This window comes from Chaetodon auriga, chromosome 3, assembly GCF_051107435.1.
Source record: "Chaetodon auriga isolate fChaAug3 chromosome 3, fChaAug3.hap1, whole genome shotgun sequence".
In the NCBI taxonomy this organism is placed as follows: domain Eukaryota; kingdom Metazoa; phylum Chordata; class Actinopteri; order Chaetodontiformes; family Chaetodontidae; genus Chaetodon; species Chaetodon auriga.
This window is the reverse complement of record NC_135076.1, coordinates 29,968,539-29,986,980: the sequence shown is the minus strand read 5'-3', so window position 1 is coordinate 29,986,980 and position 18,442 is coordinate 29,968,539. Positions and strand designations below refer to the sequence as shown.

At 48.8% G+C, this 18,442-nt stretch overlaps 2 protein-coding genes across 2 annotated transcripts in view; one reads left to right on the top strand and one right to left on the bottom strand.

The window, feature by feature from the left end:
• Positions 1-18,442, bottom strand: part of reep6 (receptor accessory protein 6) — a 151,659-nt gene that overhangs the window by 14,677 nt on the left and 118,540 nt on the right. The window lies entirely within an intron of this gene.
• LOC143318800 (growth arrest and DNA damage-inducible protein GADD45 beta-like) lies at positions 1,090-3,361 on the top strand. Its single transcript, XM_076727299.1, has 4 exons — positions 1,090-1,973; positions 2,157-2,258; positions 2,367-2,589; positions 2,680-3,361. Exons 1-4 carry the CDS (start codon positions 1,930-1,932, stop codon positions 2,791-2,793), a joined length of 483 nt encoding a protein of 160 aa, XP_076583414.1. The 5' UTR covers positions 1,090-1,929; the 3' UTR covers positions 2,794-3,361.

The following is an 18,442-nucleotide window of genomic DNA, read 5'->3' as shown; positions in this document are numbered from 1 at the left end:
TCTGTTTTTAATGAGAAAAGATCCCTTAAATGATCCATCAAGCATTAAATCCAGTCATGTGATGTAAAATGTTTTATGTAATTGTATGATGTGAGACTTTAGAAATCAAAGTAGAAAAGAACGTTTGAGAGCTGAGCTTGATCTTAAACTTTGTCTTTACATGTTAAAACCTCCTAAACGCTGAATTTGATCCAGAAAACTTTCCCCTTAAATATTAACTTAAACTTAAGTGATTCCTTTAAACCTTCTTAAACTTTGATCCCTTGAACTTCAATTTTCTGCCTTAAAGAAAACTTAAATCTTCATTTCTTACCTTAAAAAGCTGCTGAACTTACATTTTAAAAAGCCTTCAAAGCTCCTCAAACTAAGATTCATTCATTAAACTCCTTCAAAGATCCTCCAGAGAAAACTGTCTCGAGTCGACGTCTCAACAAACTTTAAAATGGAAAAGAAGAAGAAGCAGCAGAAGAGTCCAACATGAAGAGACGAGAAAAGATAAAACACTTTATATGAAAGATATGAAACACGTGAAACCATGAAATCATGAGGAGACTGAGAGGATTCAAGTCTTCCTGCCTGATCCGGATCAGGCCAGCAGGTGGCTCAGGAGGACCAGAGACAGACCGACCTCCTCGTGTGATTACTGTGCTACTGTGTTAATATCTTATCTTATCTTATCTTAACAAGGTGAAGCAGTGTGAAATGTTTGCCCTTCAAAACCCCTAAACCCCTTAAACGGTTGGGGTTAAGATAAGGGTAAAGGATCAGTCACGTGCTGCAGCAAAGATTCCCTTAAAACTGAAACTGAACCATGAAACTGCAAAAACTCCCCGAAGCGCTTTCATTTGTTAATAAAGCGTTCAAAGAAACCCTGAAACCTTCTGGAGACCCCCAGCGCCCCCACAAGGGCCCCCGCTGCATGCGGCCCAGTTCGGGGAACCGGTTTCGCAGACTCAGACCTGTTCCAACATGTCCTGCTGGTTTCACTGCTGCAGTGCCGCCGCGGGGCCGCAGGGGGGCGTCTGAGACCTGGTTTTACTCTGCAGGGTCTGCCGGGGTGGGGGGGCAGTCTGGACGTTTGCGTGACAGAAACGTGGTGCGGACACGGAACATGCGTGAAGAGCCGCAGACAGACGAAGCTCTGCAGGGCTGAGCCTGAAACGGGTCTGAGTAGGCCTTCAGAGGCCTTCAGGGGCAGAACGGAACCCTCTGAACTCAATGACAGAAAGGGAAAGTGTGATTTTCAGACATCTTTTATTTGCACCTCCTCTTTCTCAACGCGCGGCCTTCGTGCCTGCTCCTGGGCGCGTGCCCTGACGCGGGGATGGTCACCTGCTTCAGCTCCCCTCACGAGCTTCTGCAGGAACCAGACTCGACTTCAAATACACACAAGTGAAATATCGCGCCGCAGCTCTCCGCGTGCAGCAGGAGCAGATCCTGGGATCACGGAGGAGGTGCAGGGAGGCAGATCTGGAAATTCCTCCACTCGGAAAGAAAAAAAAACCTCCCAGCAAACAAACTGGGAGAGAGGAGGAGGAGGAGGGAGCGGGGGATTCTCCGAAACCACCACGTGGGATCACCGGCGTCTGCTGCGCGCTCAGCCAATGGGCACAGAGTACGGGGGATCTATTGACAGCTGCGGACCAATCAGGCATCGAGCGGCCGGGCGGGGTGACGGCGGCTGCGGAGAGCGCGTATAAAGAGCGCAGAGCTCGAGCCCAGAGCAGCAGACGACTTCTCTCAGACTCACTTCACGGACGTAACTCAGAACCCGAGGACTCCTCTAACGGACTCTGGAAGGATCCTGGACCGATCTGGATTACCGCTGGTTTGGACTTTATTCCGGGAGTTTAACGGGACAGCAGCCTCTCAGCGCTGTGGATATTTCTCATTAACCTGGATCTGGTGGATTATTTTACTGACTTCAACATGACTCTTGAGGAGGTCGTTGGATCCAACAGCACCGAGAAAAAGTAAGTTTGTGCTGCGTTGCGGCTCTGAATGATGCGTGAAGACGCGCCGGCGTCAGATCGGTTTAGACCAGACCCGGATCAGACACCGTCATTTTCATGTTCTGTCAGCAGAGGTTCAGAGCCGCAGTCGCGCTCTGCTCTGCGGGTTTCGGCCCTTCTCTAACCGCCTCTGTGTCCCTGCAGGATGGAGACGGTGAGTCAGGCTCTGGAGGAGCTGCTGGTCGCGGCTCAGCGGCAGGACTGTCTCACGGTGGGAGTCTACGAGTCCGCCAAGCTCATGAATGTGTGAGTATGAGTTTTATTTCCGCAGCTTTCATCAGAAACTTCATCTTGTGATGTGAACACTTTGCTGACATTAACCCGGGCCTGTCCTGTCCTCCTGTCCTCCTGCAGAGACCCGGACAGCGTGGTCCTGTGCGTCCTCGCCACCGATGAGGAGGATGAAGATGACATCGCGCTGCAGATCCACTTCACGCTGCTGCAGGCTTTCTGCTGCGACAACGACATCAACATCCTGCGGGTGTCCGGCATGAGGCGGTTGGCTCAGGTCCTGGAGGAGGACACCGAGGACAGCAACGGCAACGAGCCCCGGGACCTGCACTGCATCCTGGTCACTGTAAGTCCACCTCCGCCTGTGCTGCTGCAGTGTAATGTGATGACAGAGGTATGATGATGATCGCTCACCGTCCTCCGCTGTGCTTTGCAGAACCCTCCGGTGCAGCCGCTGCAGTCTCAGGCCCTGCAGAACATCAGCAGCTTCTGCGAGGAGAGCCGCTGCAGGAACCAGTGGGTCCCCTGCCTGGAGCTGCAGGACCGCTGAGCCGAACCGGGGCCACCCGACGCGAACCAGTCCGCTGCGGAGCGGTGAGAAAGAGTCCAAACAGCCGCCCCCCTGCTGAGGAGGAGTAACGGCGTTTGAGGAAAGACGGGGACCGGGCCACCGGAGCCTTCCTGCTGCCTGATTGGGTGATTGATTTGACCGGGGGCGCGTGAGATACCGGGACCGGGACCGGACGGGTTCTGAAAGCCGGACACCCACCCCCGGTAGAGGAGGAGGATTCAGGTCCTGGAGCTGCAGAGAGGGGAGAGTTGTAATGAAGTGTCACGTGACTGACCAACAGCCGCTGGGTGTCACGTGACTGACCTGGCGATTGAATGAACTGATGCTGCACGTGAAGCTCCGGACTACCTGAGCTGCAGCTGCGCACACATGAACTGAGGTGACGTTTCAGGACGTGTGACGTCATGTTTATTGTTTTCTGGTTATTAGTGACGCAATGTAGTTAAACACTGAGGAAACAGCTGATTATTTAAAGGAGCAGAGTAATATATGAACACGTGAATCACCTGTTTACTGAACCTGTCTGATGAATAAATTATTGAAGGAGAAATGATTGATTCCTGAGTGTTTCATCCAGGTGTGTGTGTGTGTGTGTGTGTGTGTGCGTGTGTGTGTGTGTGTGTGTGTGTGAGAACCACAGCATTTCAATAGATTCAAACTTTTAGAAATGCACTTGTTTTCTCCTGATGTTAGATTGTACTTAAACTTGTCAGAAAAATGGAAGAAATTCACTATATGCCCCCCCCCCCCCCACACACACACACACACGCTGGATTCTTTCACCTCTTGAAGCTCCTAAAGATCCGTCAAACAAGCCAACGGGAGGACGAAGACTCGCTCTGGCAGAACGTGACCTGTGATGAACCTGACATGTAGATCGCCGTCACACACCCCAGGAAGCACTCGTTCATTGAGTCGAAGGGAACTAGAGCAAACGGGGACAGGGCCGTCCACGCTGTCTCGACCACGCGTGGACGTTCACAAACACAAAAAAATTTCATCTGGTTTTATTCTTTTGACCTAAAGAGACAAAACTATGGCATCAAACAAGGGCCAGTTAGGTTTTGAGTTTGTGAAACGACGTTTTGTAATGAGGTGTCCAAAAGTATGTGGACACCTCTGTCCCTTTGTGTGTTTTTGCTGGTTTGGCTCTTTTAGTTGCAGTGAAGGAGAAGCTTATCTCTGTAGAGTCAAATGATGCTGTAGACCTCCATCGCTCACATGGAGTACCACAGGGACCAGGTCTTGGTCCTTTGCTCCTTCGTCATGTTCCCCTACATCAAGCAGGTGATTCTCAGATAATAATAATATGTATCATGAGCAGTCTGCAGGTCTGTCCTGTGCTTGTTCAAAAACTGCTGATGTCACAACGTCCTTCAGATAAGTGATATGAAATCATTATTATTACTATTATTATTATCATCGTGGTTTCCAGCCTAAAACGCTCCAGTCCAGTGTTGTGTTTCTATGTGAGGCTTGCAGCACTCAATGTTTTGACTACATCCTGATCAGATTACTGCAGCTTTTGCTTTTCAACCTTCAGCCATTTGTAAATGCTGCAGAACGACTGATCCAAACTGCAGAGAGGCCCAGAATGTGACTGTGGCTGCAGGTCACATGACGAGTGTGTTGGCGGAGATCTTCACACTGCCTCGGTTTCCATGGTGCCATCTGCTCTGTGTGTGTGTGTGTGTGTGTGTGTGTGTGTGTGTGTTTTCATTCTGTGGGAGTTAAACCTCCAGCAGTGTTGCTGCCTTGCTCTGAACACTGGGAGGCTAGCAGTTTTCCCCTGCTTCCAGTCTTTGTGCTAAGCTACGCTAACTCAGAGAGGCCATCACTGTTCCTTTAGGTAATAACACATTTTGTTTCTGTCTTTGATCAGTGAGTTAGCTTCTAGGTTGGTTTAGAGTTAGCGTGTGTGTGTGTGTGTGTGTGTGTGTGTGTGTGCGTGTGTGTGCGTGGGGGTCACTACATGTGAACACTATCAGCAGGAATCACAAGATAAATAATGAGTCACTTCTACTGACTCAAGTTTGCCTTTTAATTTTGTGTAAGCATTTAGTCAAATGTTCAACAAAAGGGAATCTCACAACTTTACATTAATATCAAACATAGCACACACACTTTGTCACGCAAGGACACAAAGTCTGAAGACAGGCAAGTTCAAACATCTCACTTCTTTCTGCAGTTTACAGTTAGCGTCTTTATCATGTTAGTGTAGAGTTAGCTTCTTTGTCATTTTAGCTTTGTGTTAGCATCTACGTCCTGTTAGCTTAGAGTTAGCATCTATGTCCTGTTATCTTAGCGTTAGCTTCTACTTCTACTTCTACTCTAAGCTTATACTTAGCTTTTTGATCCTATTCGTTTAGAGTTAGTTTCTATGTTGAGTAAGCTTATAGTTAGCTTCTGTGTCCTGTTAGCTTAGAGTTAGCTTGTTTATCATGTTAGCTTAGGGTTAGCTTGTTTATCATGTTAGCTTAGGGTTAGCTTGTTTATCATGTTAGCTTAGGGTTAGCTTGTTTATCATGTTAGCTTAGAGTTAGCTTGTTTATCATGTTAGCTTAGGGTTATCTTCTATGTCCTGTTATCTGAGAGTTAGCTTCTACGTCCTGTTAGCTTATAGTTAGCTTTTAGATCCTATTCGTTTAGAGTTAGTTTCTATGTCGAGTTAGCTTATAGTTAGCTTCTGTGTCCTGTTAGTTTACAGTTAGCGTGTGGGCTGCTAACATGGTGCAGCGTGTGATGCATCTTGATGGCAGGATTTCAGCGTTTCTTACCATCACTGAACAGAGTAAACGAGCAGAGAACAGCATGTTATTGGTTCCCTCTCAGTTGCTCTCATGTTTCTGACCTTCGAGGGTTATTTTTGGCTGCTGTGCCGTTTTCCTTTGAACAATGTGGGTGTTACATATTTCTGCACAGCTCAGAGTACTCGGAGTCCTTCCAGCTGTGAGTTAGTGTGTAACCTGCTGAGCTGTAAACTGAAGCTCTGCAGCCAACTCTGCACAAACAGCCTGCGGCCTCTGCCCGTGATGTCACATCCTGATGTCACATCCTGTTGTAATGGGGCTCTGCCGCTCTGCTGACGCCACGGGCCCGTTTGTGTTGGCAGCCGTTCCCTGCCGGGGCTGGCGGGGCAGCTCGACACAGATCCAGTCCTGAACGGACAGCAGAGGTTTACCAGGAGATTAATCTGCTGCACACGGTCGTGTTGATCGATGATCTCTGCCTGCCAGACGTCCACCTGCAGCTTTGCTGGTGTCTATTTTTCCTCCATTTTTGAAAAGTTTCTATGTGCAAAGCATGTTCTTCTATTCACATTATCTTCATTGTCATGCAGTCTTTGCACAGTGGAGCAGTCGTTCTGAAGTGTCCGCCGGTTTCTACCCTGTTAACAGCCACCAACAGAGACACACGTCAGAAATATACCAGAGATTTATTTATGGACACCGTTAGCTTGGAGCTATGTGCTATGTTGTTGAAGCTAGTAAAAGATGGTTGCCATGGTCACATAATATAAACACAGGGAGTGTGAGGATGTGGAGACAAATGGCTCACACCCTGACTGCACAAACTGATCTGACATCAGCATGCAGGACCAGAAACATGGACGTCACATGACTCCACAGACTGCGATCTGATGGGAGGAATGCAGGGACAGGGACAGAGGACAGAGGACAGACCTGAGAGAGACCACGTCAGTCCTGATGAAGTACTTTTACTGCACAGCTTCACTACAGTTTATAGTTCTGATACTTTACTGCAAAAACGTTTCATTTCAACGCTTCATTTATTTTACAGCTGGAGTTTCTGGTTAGTTTGCATTGATAATAAATATGGCCGCTGTGAAAGAAGCTGACTCAGTGAGTCTTATTTAAAGGTGACAGTAGTTTGAATCAAGGTTCACTTTCAGGCTTTTCCACAGAAACGCTAACGGACGATTAAAGTGTGATGAAGGTTTCTCTTTTTGTTGGGGGGGGGTTTAGCTTTTATGATAGCAATAGCTGAAGGTACGACAGGAAAGGGGGCAGAGAGGGAGGGGAAGACACGCAGCAAATGAGCCGCAGGCGGGAATCGAACCTGCGGCTCTTCAGGGAAGACAGTGGTTAAATATCAAAGTACGAGACACAAACCACCTGAAGCTGAATCCAAGCTAACCTGAGCTAACAGGAAGGCCTGTGCAGACGATCCAAGCACTTCCTGGACCAGCAGAACTTTTAGGAGACGGAGCTGAAAAGACTGAAGGATGCAGAAGACAAAGTTTGTTTGAGGAATGACAGCGTAGGAACGGATCAGCTGCTCGTTGTGCTGCGTCTGATCACCTGTCAGGCTTCAGGTGAGCTCTGCTGAAGCATCTCTCTCTCTTTTCATTTCACACGTCTCATTTATTTTTAGTCAAGCTCTCAGGAAGAATGTGTGTCACAGTTATTTCTGTGTCTGCAGCGAGGAGGCCTCCCCGCTCTCAGCCCTGCGTCACGTCGCCGTGGAAACAGACGGAGCCTGCCGATTGGACCATCGGCCGAGCGGCCGGTGGGAGCCCGGAGCCGTGGTCGAGCCTGCCGATGCGTCGACGTGCTACGTAGGGAGATCCTGCTGCAGCGTCAGTGACCATGTAAGGCTGCTTCAGGATCAGAGGACAGCATCAGAGAGATGAGTCACAGAGGAGGAGGAGAGAAGAGGAGGAGGAGGAAGAGGAGGAGGAGGAGGAGGAGGAGAGAACAGTCAGAGGTAAAAACAAACGAAGGATGAAGCTGTGAGAGGCAGAGATCGCTGCAACACCACACAAACACATTGAGCAGCACAAGCACAAGAGGAAAGAGCTGCAAATATCCAAATATCTGATGCTGAGATCAGGTAAGTGAAGGCAACACAAAGCGCTTCCTCCATCTGAGGGACGGTGACATCACCGTCCAAATGAAATGAAACAGCAGTGACTGAAGGAGGTTCTGGCGCCACGCTGACCGTCACTCTTCACGTGTCTATCGGCTGATGTCATCACAGCGGTCGTATTGCTGGACAGGGCAGGAAGCTGCAGACTGATGCAGATGAAACGGTGACCTTTGACCTCAGCAGGCCAGCTGAGGTTCCATCTGTGGCACCGTCACGGCAGACCGTCACATGGTCCGAACACTCTGACCGAGCGCCGCCGTCGCCCCGGCGCCCTCGTGTAATGCTGTGGTTTTGCAGTTTTGCATGTGATCCAGATGTTTTGCATGTGGACCAGGTATCTCGTCCTCCCTGTCCATGTCTGTCCTTGTCTCACCCAGTGAGGCTGTCAGACAGCGAACAGTTCTCCTTCCTCCTCATCAGAAAGAATCGGGCAGCAGCAGCCAATCAAACACCTTCTGCCCAGGAGGATCCGGATCAGAGGCCTGAACCACCTGACCCAGCTCCTTCAACACGAAGGACGTCCGAGCTCCTCGCTGTCTCTGAGGCTGAGCTCAGACACCTGCAGAGGAAACTCTCATTGGTTCTGTCTCTACCAGGTGAGGCCTGGAACAGCTCAGGTTCTCTTCAGCACAGTGATCCAGATCCAGATCCAGATCCAGATCCAGAGGATTACTGCTGACGCTGCATCAGTTCGCCTGTCGACGTCACACTCCAGTTTTCAGATCCATGAAGTCCTTCACAGCAGCTCAGCAGCCTGGAGGGTCTGCGGACTCCCAGCACCTGAGCACCACCTGAGTTTGTCCTGACCTCTACGGTCTGAATGACGAAATAATCGATCATGTTCAGACCCGTCCTGTTTCAGTCACTGACCCAGAAAAATGAATTACTGAATGAAGTAACTATGAAGTACCTCAAATTTGTACTGAAGTACTTGAGTAAATGTACTAAGTTACACTGTGTGACTGCTGAGAGGCGACAGAGACGAAGAGAGAAACAAACCATGAAGTCGTTCATGTCCCGAAGGAGAACAGGGAGCTTTTTCCTCTCAGCTATAAATATCTGCTGTGGACCTCAGCGGTTATTTTTGTCCCAGCTGAGGCTAAATTTACTGAGCTGGGCGTCTCCCGCCCGTCCTGCCACAGAGTAACCCCCCCTCCCTGCAGCCAGACCACAGCGCTGAGGCCGCTGTGTGTTTCTGTGTGAGGCTGCTTCAAATGGGTCGAATCTTCATTGACGCTGACGAGAACATTTGAGAACACAAAACAGAACAACACTAAGTTTAACGTTCCAGCGAACCTTTGAACGTGTCTTCTGTTGGACTCGTAGGTCCACAAACATCTGTCTTACATCATTTCTGTCTCTAAACGAGTCGGAAAGATTATTATCTACGAACACGTGAAAAGAAAAGTGAGAAAATTTCAGGCGTCAGAGCGTCACGGCCGGACCTCGAGCCTCTGACCAACAGGAAACACCAGCTTCAGGGTTTCTGACGCACGTGAAAATGGAGGACAAAGGCTTCAGTTTGCTTCATGCACAGTCGTCTTTCTGAACATAACATGTGGCCTGCAGGCGGATTGTGTTGTGTTGGTGAACGTCCAGCTGTCAAATAATCCGGTTGCACTTCTTATCTTCATATTTCCTCGTAAGTGGCTTCAGAATAAAAACTAAAAACCTTCTGGCAGCATCACGTGTGTGTCCTGCATCAGTCTAACGTCTGGATCGGCGTCAGATTATCTGCATTTCCTCCAAAATTCAGCCACACAAATCTGAGATGTTTGGCCAAAGTTTGCATAACATAGGCTCACATTTCCATTCATATTTCTTAATTTATACCCAAACCCTTAAAATTAGGGATTTGTTGTTGGAGATTAGCTCTTAATATCTGACCGCTGAGTTACAGGAAACCCTTTATTTGTCAGTTTCAGGGTTTATTCAGGGGGCAGGTTTAATACATATGGAAGCAACAAACTGTTTAACTGAATGAAATCTTTAATTTACTCTAAAAAGAAAGTAATGGAGTTTAAAACGTGATCATGAATCACTTCAATGAAAATGAAATCCACAGCTTCAAACGGTGAGAGAGCAGCTCTTTAAGGACGGCTGAAGACGTCTTCTGTCTTCTGTGGGACTTTTTGAGGATAAAAGGTGAAACTTCAGGAGTTCCTGACGAGAAGCTGATCTGACGGTGAAATAAAAAACACGTTCTTCTCTTTTCTCCTCATCTGACTTTTCTCTCTGTAACCAATCAGAGATCATCAGCAGCCTCCTTCCTCTGCGAGCACGAGCCCACAATTACAGACCATTTGCTGAGGTAACCCCCCCACCACCGCCAGGCTAACCCCACCCACCCAAACCGCTCTTTGATGTCAAACCAAACATCCCCTCCCTCCCTCCCCGCTGCTGGAAAACCCTCCAGCTTCTGTTTCTCCTCCAGACCACAAACCAGAGGGACTCTGAGGACTCAGACCTGCACTGAGCGGCTCTGCAGGGACCCGCCTGGAAAAACCTGGAGGCACGACAAGAAGAGAAACAGAAACAGAGAAACAGCTTTCAAAATGGTTTTTTCAGGACCAGTTTGATTCCTTAAAGCGGACGGACAGGCTGCCTCCCACTCTGAAAGTGATGAGGAGGATGGATGAGTGATGAAGAGGCTGAAGTCTTCCTCACATGAATGCATGAATCCTCATCACATCATAGCAGCTCTGGATGGAGACAAACATTTAGCCGTGTTTTAATTTGACCTTTCAGGTTCTGCTTCAGGTTCTGCTTCAGGTTCTGGTTCAGGTTCTGGTTCAGGTTCTGCTTCAGGTTCTGGTTCAGGTTCTGCTTCTGCTTCAGGTTCAGGTTCAGGTTCAGGTTCTGCTTCAGATTCTGGTTCAGGTTCTGCTTCTGCTTCAGGTTCTGCTTCAGGTTCTGGTTCAGGTTCTGGTTCTGGTCTTAGTTCTGCTTCTGCTTCTGCTTCTGCTTCTGCTTCAGGTTCAGGTTCTGCTTCAGGTTCTGGTTCAGGTTCTGGTTCAGGTTCTGCTTCTGCTTCAGGTTCAGGTTCAGGTTCAGGTTCAGATTCTGGTTCAGGTTCTGCTTCTGCTTCAGGTTCTGCTTCAGGTTCTGGTTCAGGTTCTGGTTCTGGTCTTAGTTCTGCTTCTGCTTCTGCTTCTGCTTCAGGTTCAGGTTCTGCTTCAGGTTCTGGTTCAGGTTCTGGTTCAGGTTCTGCTTCTGCTTCAGGTTCAGGTTCAGGTTCAGGTTCAGATTCTGGTTCAGGTTCTGCTTCTGCTTCAGGTTCTGCTTCAGGTTCTGGTTCAGGTTCTGCTTCAGGTTCTGGTTCTGGTTCTGGTCTTAGTTCTGCTTCTGCTTCTGCTTCTGCTTCTGCTTCAGGTTCAGGTTCAGGTTCTGCTTCAGGTTCTGGTCCTGGTTCTGCTTCAGGTTCAGGTTCAGGTTCAGGTTCAGGTTTAGGTTCAGGTTCTGGTTCTGGTTCTGCTTCAGGTTCAGGTTCTGGTCCTGGTTCTGCTTCAGGTTCAGGTTCAGGTTTAGGTTCAGGTTCAGGTTCAGGTTCTGCTTCAGGTTCTGGTCCTGGTTCTGCTTCAGGTTCAGGTTCAGGTTCAGGTTCAGGTTCTGGTTCTGCTTCAGGTTCAGGTTCAGGTTCAGGTTCAGGTTCAGGTTCTGTTCATCTGAGAGTTCCTGATTCATAACATCCAGAAGACCAAGAATCCTTCATCAATGACTGATTCAGTTACACTCAGCTCAGATTTCTAATATTCGTTTCTATGCAGATGATACAGTCTGACTTTCTACTGAATCCATGTTTCTACCCAACATTCTCCTGACATGAAGCACTGAAATCAATAACTGATACTAATGATTTGAAGGTCAGAACTGCATCAACGTGGTTAAAGAGCAGGAAGTCCAGTGCCTTAATGTGGAGCCATGTATCCCAGCAGCATCTGAATCCAGCAGCAGTCTGTTCTCCTGCATCAGAAAAAAATCAGAAAAAGCTTTATTATTTACGATTTTACACATACAAGGAATTTGTTGTGGTGAAGTTGGTGTATGACACATCTGCTAAAAATAACGCATAGAGCTGTGTCTATGTCAATGTGACAAGATGAGGCCTTGTTGATAAGGCTGACAGCAGACGGGAAAAAACTGTTCTTGTGGCGTGAGGTTTTGGTCCTGATGGACCGCAGCCTCCTGCCAGAGGGGGGTGACCAAAGAGTTCCTGCTGCAGGTACAAAAACTCACAGACATGCAACCAGCATCAGTCCTCATCTCTGGTTCTGTGGAGTCCAAACAAAGTGTCCCCTAAGACTCTGACTCCTGGTCGGTCCAGCCCACTTAATGAGCAGTAACGGTCGCAGCCAATCAGACGATCGGAGCAAACAAACAGGATGAAGGCATTCAGGTCCGTCCTCTCCAGCTGGGACGACACCTGACCTGCTTCTTCTTCTGTGGTGTGTAACAAGGTGTTCTTCATTCGGCAGATCAGGGTTCAGTTTCACTCCGAGTCACGCCTCCATTCAACCTGCAGACAGTAACACACCTGAGCGGAGCGACGGACACACACAGCCGGACAATCTTAGACTTTATTGTCATTCAGTAGACAGCAAGTGTAGACCGAACGAACAGGCTCAGCACAGGGTTGAAATGTTTGAAGAAGAATATATATATGTACAATGTGTGTGTGTGTGTGTGTGTGTGTGTGTGTGTATACACAGAGAGAGAGAGAGAGAGAGAGTGTAGTAACGTGTACAGGTCTGTTAAGTATGTTAAAATAAAACAGCGGAGTATTATGATGCATACAGTGCGTGAATAGACAGTGTGTGGAATGAGACAGCAGAATATACACTAAGATGAAAACAAAAATAGCAGCAGGAAGATTTATTTAAAGTGCATTTGAGAAGAATGACCTGAGAAGTTTACAGTGGTGCAAAGATGCTCATTTAGAGTTCAGCAGTCTGATGGTCTGAGGGAAGAAGCTGCTGCAGCACCTGGAGGTCCTGCACCGGATGCTGCAGGACCTCTTTCCAGAGGCCAGCAGGAGGACAGACCATGGTGGGGGTGTGAAGAGTCCCTGATGATGTTTTCGGCACAGGACATGCAGCGTTTAGGTGCAGTGTCCTGAATGGAGGGGAGAGAAGTCCCAATCGCAGTGTGACAGGAAGTGATGGAGTAAAGCCTGGTTTACGCTTCTGCGTCGTGTCGGCGCCGTACCTACGCCGTCGACGCAGACCCCTACGCGGACCCTACGCCGTAGCCTGACGCGCACCTCCAAAAAATCCTGACTATGCGTCGCGTCGACGCGTCGTGACGTGAACATCGAGGACTGTGATTGGTCCGCTCAGAACTTATTTTCGGTTCAGCCGCAGTCCTATGGTCGCAGCACAACAACACCGCCATTTTCAAAGTTTCTGTGGTGAGAGCTACAAGAAAAAATGGACCAAGCCGAAGAAAGAATTATCGAGGAGGTACGCAAGTACGACCACCTCTACAACTCCTCTTCGCGGCAGTATAAAGACTGCCAAATGGCCAACAATTTGTGGAGGGAATTCTCGCCAAACACGGGGATCCGACAAGAGCCCCCCGAAACCATACAAAGACACAGCCACACCCCCCTAGCGGCTTGGTGGTGAATTGTGGAGCAACGCGTTCCCTCGACGCAGAACTATGAATGCTCAGTGACGGCGTCGGGTGTACGCCGTAGGTACGGCGTCGCCGCGACGCAGAAGCGTAAACTAGGCTTAACGCCTTTCCATACCGTTACCTGAAGCTCTGAGTGACCTTCATCTTGGTCCAAGTATAAATGGAAATACTCAGGAAAGTACCTTGACTTTGTACTTGAGTACAGTAGTTCAGTAAAAGTAATGACGTAGTGCTCCACCCGTCCTCCTCTGTTTTTTCTCTGCGTTGTTTGGACATCAGGGGGGAGGACAGACAGAAATAGACTATAATAGACCCTCAACCGCCGTGAAGCCCCCACCCGTCCCTCCTCCAGCCGACCCCTAAACACACCGCAGCAGCTCCTGAAGACCCTCCTCACACCCAAAACCACCAAACCACCGTCGCCGCCGGCCTCGCCCTGCAGAGGGACGGGCTCCAACCACAGCGTGTCCCAGCAGACCCCGACCCCCCAGAAAAAAGGGTCTGTTAAAGCTGCAGAGATGAACATGTTTAAAGAGTCGACGTTGTTCTTCAATCTGCGAACACAGAACGTCACAAATATCATTTACCGCTCTCAAAGGAGACACTCCACACAGACGGTACCTTTACTCCTCAGTGTGCAGGAGCTGCAGAGCAACGCACACGCACACACGCACACATGCGAACACACCACACACACGTGAGCACACACTCACGCGCACACACACACAGTGTTGTGAAAGCACACATGCGAGGCGTGTCTCTGCAGTGGGAAGGAGAGAATGTGCAGATAGCGTGCAGCGTTAAACAGCTCATCCCAAAATATGACCAGAACAAAGAAGCAATCTGATCCCACACCTTACAACACACACACACACACACACACACACACACACACACACACACACACACCCAGCCTCAGTGTGACTCACGCTGGTTTCATCAGTCACTCTGGAGTGTAAAGTCAGAAAACACCCACAGCAGACTTCAGGCTTCGCCCTGCAGCCGACAGACGCAAACAGAGCGCCACGCCGACCCACACACACACGCAAACACACACACACACACGCAGCCGACAGACGAAACTCTTCATCTCTGAGGCCTGACTCAGACCAGAGCCGGCCCACTTTAAATAGCCCGGGTCCAAATGTCAGACCGGTCTGACGCCAGATGGAGAGGAGGGACCGTCAGCTTCCTCAGACAACACGTCACAGAAACCCAGGGTGGAGGACGGAGGACGGAGGACGGAGGACGGCTGCGTCTCTGCAGAAGCATGAAGGCTGTAAACTGATCTGCAGTCTGAACTGTTTGATTCACTTTCACATCGTCTCCCTCCTGTTGTCTCACACCACTTCCTCTCAAACGTCTGTGTCAGCAGCTCAGTGCAGCCGTTCACGCTCCCCAGAGGATGAACCCTGCAGACTCCTGCGGTCCAGCTGTGCACGTGTCAGAGCTGTTCTTCATTAATTAACTGGGTCATTTTAACGATACAGAGATTCTGGACTTTGTTTTCATAATTTTTACACAGTTTGATGTATTTCTACCCGTTGGAGGGCGTGTAGTCGTGTCACATTACCAAACAGCCACGTACGAACAGACACGAGCGGCGTGACGCCTGCGTGGTCAGCAGATGATGGTCACGCTTGGCTGTTAGCATGCTAACGTGCAGGACGCTGATGAAGACATTTAGCCCGAGCTAACTCGGCTAACTTCAATCCTTCAACCAAAGGAAAGGTTTTACGATGAAGTCTGAAATCTAACTTCTGTTCTGATGGTTCTGCAGCCGTAACGACGACTTGGTTTGCATTCGTACGACTTCGCGGTCACATCTTGCTCGCATTCATCTGAGGAGGAGAAGGACACGCGACCAGGAACAAAACATCACGTCACAACACAACGACAAACAACGCAAACATATTCCGCCAAAGTCAAATGAATCTAAGATTACAATGTGGACACGGCCAATTTTCACAATAAATCTACTTCCTGTTTCTTTGACCTGTCCTGCTGACAAACCTCATTCACCTCAGCTCAGTCAGTTTATTCTGAACCCTCCACCTTTAGTTTGATGCTTCCTCGTCTTTAGTGACGAAGAGTATTTGCTGCGTGTCATTGACATGAACCTGCTGTTTCTTTCGTAAAGCGTCGTGTGAGTTGAAGCTGTGACCGTGAAGCTGCAGCAGCCTCCTGCTGAACAACCCGTCCTCTCTCTGTCGGAGGTGTTTTAATGTCAGGGTGGAAATGAACACGGAGCAGCTGAGTCCACCTGAGCTGCAGGTAAACCTGCACTAATTACTGTCATCTTCATAAACAAAAATGATAAATCCTGACTGGAGTTTGGCGCTGAGTCAGATGCTTGTTTCCCGCACAGGCCCACCCAAACGTCTGCAGCGCCGGATCCGACAGGCAGCCAATAAAACCCATTGAGCTCCGGCTCAGATTAGAGCGTGAGCACACGTCTGAGCTGCTGGGAGGCTTCACGCCGGCTGATCTGCTCACAGGACAAACGGCGTCCTGCGGCAGCCCGGCAGACCGAGCTCAGGGAGTCAGACGGTCTACTGTCCGCTGGTTCGCTCTGTGCTGCTCAGTGAAGCTCCGAGTCTCTGCAACACACACCTGAGTGTTCGGACTGCACACCTGTGCTCGCTCACCTGAGGGCTGTGAAACAGTCAGAGATCAGCTGAGGGCACGACCCCAGAGCTCCCAGCATGCTGAGCGGCCGCTGATCACCTGTTGCTGTTTAACACACTGCACATGCATGCGTGTGTGTGTGTGTGTGTGTGTGTGTGTGTGTGTGTGTGTGTGTGTGTGTGTGCAGATGCTTCACGCTGTAAACAGTTTTTTACTGCAGTCAGAGTACAGAGTATTATCAGCAGTACTGCAGAATGGACTCTGTCACAGTTCGCTGTGAAGCTTCAGCACTTTGAATTCATGTTAAACTCATTTTCATTTTTTTATTCACACCTGCTGGTTTTTATTCCAGTTTCTAATCTGACTGTCTGAAAGGTAAATACAGCTGCACCATAAATGAAGTGCAGTAAAAGTACTATATTTATGCCTGAACTGCAGCGGAGCAGAAGCAGAAAGTGCTCAGCTGGCTGTACCTGGAAGTTGTACTTCAGTACAGTCGAAGAGTACAGAGAGCAGACTGGATCACAGCCAGAGAGGCAGATTTTATTCTTTCCCACCTGATTTCTTCAGATTCACATTCATAAAAACACATTTTCACCTCTTTAATGTCCTTAATTCTCCTTTAAAGGAGAAGAGAAGAAATAAAATGAAAGGTGGAGGAGAGAAGGGACAACGAAGCTGCGGCTGAATAAAACAGTTTGTGTTGAAACTGTGTGAATCATCAGCAGTGCTCGTCCTTCAGGTGCGTTCAGGTGCGTTCAGGTGTGTTCAGGTGTGAAAACGGTTCTCCACATTCTTCACATTCCTTCTGTTTGCTGTTGAACTTCATGGTCTGACCTCCGTCCTCATCCTGCTCTGCTTCCCTTCAGGTCATCAGTGAGGTGTTTCTTTAGATCTGTAATAACGTGACTTTAATGTGACTTTTTGAAGTATTTCTATCAACTTTATTCCATCATCCGAAGTGATTCCTGATCGGAGCAGCTGACCTTCAGCTGACGCCTGTTTCACACTCTGAGTTTGAGCTTTCTCGAGCTCTGAACGACTCGAGGTGTGAATCTGCCGCCAGCTGCTGACCCCGCTGAGGGGGGTCGAGGGGTGGGGTGGGGTGGGGGGGCAGCTGGAAGAGACATCAAGTTTTCTTTATCTTAGTGATTTTATTCAGAAACACATTTAAAACCAGCAAACGTGAAGCTGCTTCATAGTAAACAGCAGCAGCTTTAAGGTACGGGTATACTGGAGTATTTCTACTCTCTGTACTGTCCACTGAGGTATATATTGTACTTTTTACTTCACTTCCTTTGTTTGCTAACTTGAGTTACTTTACAGATTCAGATCATAAATAAAAGACATAATTAAGTAACATCAGGGTGATGGACTACGACACTCCTGTACTTTCACCTCAGTGATGTTTTGAACACAGGACTTTTACTTGGAGTATTTCTTCACCGTGGTGTTACTACTTTTAGTGAAGTAAATGATCTGAGTACTTCTCCCACGGCTGAGTCTGAGCACAGAGATCAACCCACAGCTTTCAGAGGATCTAAACTGGTCTCAGATCAGACTTTAATGGGAACAAATTGGGTGAAAACCTCCATAATTGGATCAAAGCGCTGGACGTGTCAGCCTCACGTGACTGAAAGGTTTGTGTGGAGCTTCACGGTGCAGCAGCGAAGCCTGTCAGCAGGTTTCTGGAGGCTCCAGCAGCTGCTCAGGGTCTCTGTCCTCCAGCGTCCCCTCTTTGACCTGCAGGACGACAGACATCATTCATTCATTCGTCGTCTGTTTGCAGGATTGCATGAACGGACTGTTTGTTTATCTGAAAATGATGAACGCTGCGCTGGAACCAGGTTTACACGACGTTACTGCACCGCCTGCTTCCTGCAGAGCGGCTTGTTAAAATGCTGCATTCAGAAATCTGAACCAGAAACTTGATATTTTGGTGCATCACAGTAAACATGTGAGAGAACAGAAAGAAGACAAGAAACATGTTAGGATGAAGAGCTGTTTAAGACGAGGAAGAGGAAATGTGCAAAGGCTTGACTTTCCTGCTTTAATGTTTTGTCATCATCATCTGAGGACCCCCAGATTTATCCTGTGACCCCTGTCAGGGTCTTGAGCCACAGGTTGGGTCCCACAGATGGCGGCTTGTGCTTGTGTGACTGCATGTATCACAGCTTCCATCCCTGCAGCGAGTCTGACGGTCGCGTCGGTGTTGTCACATGCCGGCTGCATTCCTTTCATTCCTCCAGGCAGGAATGCAGCCAAGCGGCAACACCCAGAAAACCATCCAGCAGCAGCTCTGCTGCCCGGCCGGCTGCAGCGAGCACGAGACGAAAATCCATTTATGGAAAAGGTCTGATGGCTGATGAGGCCTGCGGTCTGTGATGTGGACTGACTGAGCAGACACAGTGTAAATCTGCAGACAGTAAACTGACTCTGGATCAGTGCAGACAGAAGCTCAAAGAAACTCTGCAGA